The sequence below is a fragment of the Helianthus annuus genome, chromosome 4, assembly GCF_002127325.2.
Source record: "Helianthus annuus cultivar XRQ/B chromosome 4, HanXRQr2.0-SUNRISE, whole genome shotgun sequence".
Taxonomy (NCBI): Eukaryota; Viridiplantae; Streptophyta; class Magnoliopsida; order Asterales; family Asteraceae; genus Helianthus; species Helianthus annuus.
The window spans coordinates 622847-628179 of record NC_035436.2 but is presented as its reverse complement, the minus strand read 5'-3'; the positions used below and the strand labels follow the sequence as shown (position 1 = coordinate 628179).

At 39.1% G+C, this 5333-nt stretch overlaps 1 protein-coding gene across 1 annotated transcript; it reads right to left on the bottom strand.

Annotated features, from left to right (window-relative positions):
- Window positions 1-1173: 1173 nt before the first annotated feature.
- Window positions 1174-3875, bottom strand: LOC118491675 (translation initiation factor eIF-2B subunit alpha-like). Its single transcript, XM_035989646.1, has 5 exons — window positions 3354-3875; window positions 2167-2319; window positions 1944-2085; window positions 1591-1832; window positions 1174-1518 (listed from the first exon to the last, which is right to left on the bottom strand). Exons 1-5 carry the CDS (start codon window positions 3804-3806, stop codon window positions 1312-1314), a joined length of 1197 nt encoding a protein of 398 aa, XP_035845539.1. The 5' UTR covers window positions 3807-3875; the 3' UTR covers window positions 1174-1311.
- Between the last annotated feature and the right edge of the window lie 1458 nt (window positions 3876-5333).

Sequence of the window (5333 nt, the reverse complement as noted above, 5' to 3'; positions counted from 1 at the left end):
GGCGCCCCTCCCCGCCCCTTAAATCCTTCGCCCCTTCTAACACAGTTTCTCATGTACTCGCGAGAAGGAACACGTTTCTAACACACCTTGATGACAATCGGCTACAAGCCTTTTGGTAGGTATTTACTGAAATCACATAAAAAACAATTTAGCGGTTTAAGTTTTTGCAAATACTAAATAACAATGAGTTACTGGTTGGGTGATAACGGCTCTTGTTTGATTCAAATCCTGATGTGAAGTAAATTGGAATTAACTTGATATAATTTAGAAGTATGGTTATTGCTGTTAATAAACCAAAAAACAATTGAGTTCATCTTTAATGAGTAGTTATTTAATGGAGAAGATCTTGTGATAAATGGCTACCTATTCAAGAACAATAATGAAAAAACACCCTTCTCAAACTAAGTCATAGATTGACGAGATGATAAGTTGAAATTTTGACGATGAGATAACGAATTAAAGAGTGATCACGCTATGAATATAAAATGGTTTTTGACTGATGTGATCTCGGTTTAAAATAGCGCAAGGCGCTCCGGTTCTAAACGCTTTTAGCGAGGCGAGAACTTCACTATGTGAGGCGCTCGAAATAAAAAATATAAAAAAAAACATTTACACATCAATATGACATATACTACTTGTTAATCAATAATAAACACAAAAACATGATTATAAAACACACTTATACACATAGCTAAAACATACATTGAAGTCAAAACACACTTAAAACATAAACATAAAAATAGTCTTTAATCAATAATCGATGCAAAAGAGTAAGGAACTGGCTGAACATTAGAGGTCGCAATGTACTTTTTTTAGGGTGAAGTACCCAAACTGACGTGACCCCTTGTGAAACACTATTGGAGTTTAATAATATATTGGGCCGAAATATAACCCAAATCTGACCTGACTGGGCCTGAAGCGTCGCTTCACACACCTAGCGCTTCTTCAGGTTTAAAGCATCGCCTCGAAATGCTTCACGTAAAATAACGCAAAAAGAATTTTTCCTAACGCCTCGGGCGCTTCACGCTAGCTTTTTTAAACGGAGGATGCGATTATATTTTCATGACAAATTCAAATTCTGTGAACTAGGATTAGATTCTAGCTGATCATAGACCAGTCAATCAAAAGGCTTGAACTACATGTTTCATAAAAAAAAAAAAAAAAAAGACGTCCTTTTCTAACAAATAAAACTATATAGATAAAAACCGACTTGCAAGAAACTAGCCGCGAGAAAACAGAACAAAAAAACGTACTTTTAATGTTGCTAGCAGGAAGTTCCCTTGCAAAATTAATCAAACATGTAAAAAAGGATTACAAGTAAAGCTGGATAAGCTCATCGCTAACCACAGACGGTGTCAACACACCCAGATCTGTGAAAAGCAGGGTTAAATATTGAGGTGGGGTGTAATCCCGTGCCGATGTTTCCACCTCAACCTTTGATGGTATCGGTACACCGAAATCAATTGGCCGTGCGGCTGGCACCATGTCCTTTTGATCCAACGGATACAAACGAGCAAACTGCAATGCAGTTCTAAACATCAATAACTATTTTAAGGTTGGTTTTTTATGTGATGATAATAATAGCAATACCTTGTAGCTCTCGGCTGCAACATAAACAGGTTTGTCCATGGTTTTAGCCACTAAAGCAATCTGATAAGTTCCCATCATGTTAATGATGCCTCCACTTTCAACAACTCCATCCGCCCCAACAAATACCATGTCCACTTCATCCATACTGTATGCTACTGCTGAATCGATCAACAGTTTCACAGGTACGTCCACCTTTGCCAGCTCATTGGCAAATCGTAATCCTGTCCTATCTGGCCGCCCCTCTGCGTTTTCATTTCACTTTCAAATTTTACAACTATCATCACGATTTTATTCACAAGACCAAATGGACCTTCTTACTTTCGTTAACCAAAATAAGATGTTCGAAAACAGACCTGTGCAGAGAACTCGAAAGACTTTCCTACTTTCTGCTGCGGTCTTCAAAATTTCAAGAACAACTCTTGAAAAACCGTGCACCAGGATTGTACAACCGTTGAAGATAAAATCTTGACCTAGCATTGCTATGATCTTCCGAGCCTGCAAAAGTAAATCTTGACTATAAGCTTTTTTGTGCCAGGTATTTAGATACATACCTTGATTCATGTAAAAAATACAAACCTTATAAGAAATCTCCCCAAATTTCTCTGCACGTTCAAGGAAGCGAGACTTGGCTGAATTAAAATCCTCATATTCAAAAGCTGATGTTCTTGTTATGTAACGCATAAAGAGATCACAGCCAGCTGTCAATGAGATGGATGTTCTGTCCCATGACTGGAAATGTAAATGTTTAAAAATTAAAATTTCTCAGAAGGGCATCGACCCAAGTCATAAGCTTCATCATTTATCGCAAATATGCAGGATAAAGTACAGATAAAGAGATGAACCACATTAACAATTGTTAAGATGAAGAAAAAGAATAACAAGAGAATGCACGGTGCAAAGTACTGAACTTCAAGTGCAGCGCTTTATGACCTAGCATTCAACTTTTTTTAATCAACTTGATGGCTCAAACAAACTAATCAGGTAAACCCCACATCGGCAGAAGTGGAAAAGATGATGGGTTCTTAAAAAATGTTTGGCCTCAAATGCCACCGTTGCGTTTGAGGAGCTAGGACTGTTGATGAGAACTCTACACTAGGAAAACCAAAACCAAAACCAAACCGTAAGCTCAAGGAGGCGGGCAAAGCAAACAATATCAGTTGGTATGTATGAGGAATCGAGAGTTACAAACGTTTTACATCTCACTTCAATTGTTTGTTATATCAAAGCCTTTGTAGATTCGCTTCCAGTTTTAAAAATTTTAATTGTTGCTCTTTTTAATTTAAAAAAATAAACTTACACAGGTTTAATTGTATTGTCCGGTAGTAACTTATATGGTTGTTTCACCTACGGTGCAGTGCAGGATACCTCTGCATTAATAATAAGCTAACGTAACAGCTCAAGCAAACCGTGCCAATATATTGTCCGCTTTGCCCCCGATGGGTTGCCCATCCAGAAACTCATGGTTTTGTTTCCACCCGACGAGTTGCTCGCCCAGGCAAAACGCGTCTTGGTAGAGAAGGTTTCCACCCCCTATAAGGAAGGCTTTGTTCTCCTTCTCAACCGATGTAGGACTTACAGCTAACCTATGGAGAATAAGAATTATATCCCCAGAAAAGCATATAGATTTCTCAGCAGCATATAGTTGGACAAAATTACTACCAGAATGCCTTCCGAGGACTATATAAATAAAGGCAATTTAGAAATTACAACAAAATAAGCTTTCTGTAACTTAACTAAAAGCTTCTGAAACGGTAAGCACAAACCTTGAGAGAATCAGAAGCCGACTTGAGTTCGCTTTGAAGCTCGGCAATGGTATTAGCCTCACTAGACCTAATAACAGAAGCCAAAGCCCTAATAGCCGCCACCGCTTCAGCCAAATCAGGTTGTTTCCTCCAGTTATTAAACTCCTCAATCACACTAAACGGCTTTTCAGAGGCGCTGGACTTGAGCGAAGTGTCCGAATCGGATGGCTGATCGCGGCCAACGGCGGCTTGAGCCTGGGCGAGCCAGTCGCTGGTGACGACGCCGTGGTGAGCCGCTCTTGTTTGATAGTAAGCGGATATGTTGTTGATGGGGTTAGGGTTAGGGTTAGGGTTGGTGTCAGCCATGTGGGATGACGGCGGAGTGAGAAGACGGCTTTCGGGGTTAGGAACGGTGTCGTTTTGGAGAGGATTGTCGTTCCTGTCGAGAATGAAAGAAGCAGATCGCCACCACATTTATTTTTCAAAAAGACGGCAATGAAAACGATATTCTAAAGCTTTTACCAGATTCCGGTGAATACTCTTGTTAGTGTCTTAATAGGCTTTTTAAGGGGCTGTTTGCTACCTTTTAATAGTTTAAAACCTAATTAACTTTAAGTCTGAATGGTTAGTAATTCATTACATGTCACATTTTTCTATTTCTTAATGGTTCTATTAAGACTAAAGGGTATGGAGAGGAGGGGATGAGCCGCCACGTAGGCGCCACGTAGGAGTGGTTTGGAGGGGATGGACCTAGGGGGGTGGGGGATGAACCCCTTTATGTATATATATGTGTGTATGTATAGGTATATGTGAGAGGCAAGAGGAGAAAGTGGTCCGGCTACCCCGGCTGTGGGTGGCCGGTTGTGCCGAGCCGAGCCCCAGGGGGGCGGTGTGGGGGTCCGGCGCTGGGCCTAGCCGGGCATCAGCCGGCCCCCATACCTTCCAGTCTAAGAGGTAGCCTCTTAATGACCATTCAGAGGCTACCAAACAGCCCCTAAGTGTTGTTAGCAACTAGGAGTGTTTACGGGTCAGTTTTACGTCCGAATTAGGGGTAAGTTGGATATTGGAACTTTCAGTCAGTTGGTTCGGTTTTGGTTTTGATTTTTTTTCTTTTGTTGGTTGCATGTAGACGGTTAGGTTATAATTCGATGAACGACTATTGGGCCTAATTCGGTCTGGGCTTGACGAAGTTGGACTAAATTATTGTTGATCTATAATTGAGCAAAACTATATTACCTGCTAAATAAGGATCTTGCTAGGATTTTGAAGGGAAAGAATCTCAGTTGGACAAAAATAGTTGGATCTGGAAATCGTAAGGACCTAGAAGCAGAAAAAAAAATAGGTTTTTGTATGAAACTGGCGAAAGTAACCACATCACAAAAACGAAAATGACAATTTACTCTCCCCAAAATTTTGACAAGTATTTTGCTTGTAGAACATGAACTAGAGAATTTTTAAACTATGGTGTAGAGTGTAGACCATACCTTCTCTTGTGAATAAATAAGTGTGACTCGTTGTGGCCTTCGATTTAAAAGAGCTTTTATACTTATCGATAAACATAAGTACTAAATACCAACTCTAATGTCTATTGAAGGTTGGATTCCTGAAACATGCCTTGCAACTTGAGAAAATATAGAAATTTTACCAAGTTTTGTTTCCACCAACTTTTGTTTATTTACTTTTATGTCCCATCACGCAATTATACATAAAATTCGCTATTATCAGCCCTTCTTTGCATTCTTTATCCAAATACTTTTAAATAATCATCAATATAAATCAACATACTCGTTGCCATCAATCAAATAAAGCTAGAAGACGATATAGTGTCTTATTTATTTGTTTTACATGCCTTCATCTTATAGAGTTATTAAATAACTCTAATAAAGTTTCTTTCACTAAATTCTTGATTCTTATAATTTTCTCATAGTGCTTACCATACATATTAAAGCCCAATGTGATGTATCTTGTTTGGGGGATCTAGAACTAATGTTAACAAAAGAT

Coding starts and splice junctions, on each gene's coding strand:
- LOC118491675 (XM_035989646.1), bottom strand. CDS start 3,806: ATGTGGTGGCGATCTGCTTCTTTCATTCTCGACAGGAACGACAATCCT. Junction 1,833..1,943: donor CTTTCGAGTTCTCTGCACAG/GTCTGTTTTCGA, acceptor ATGAAAACGCAG/AGGGGCGGCCAGATAGGACA. Junction 1,519..1,590: donor TTGCAGCCGAGAGCTACAAG/GTATTGCTATTA, acceptor ACTGCATTGCAG/TTTGCTCGTTTGTATCCGTT.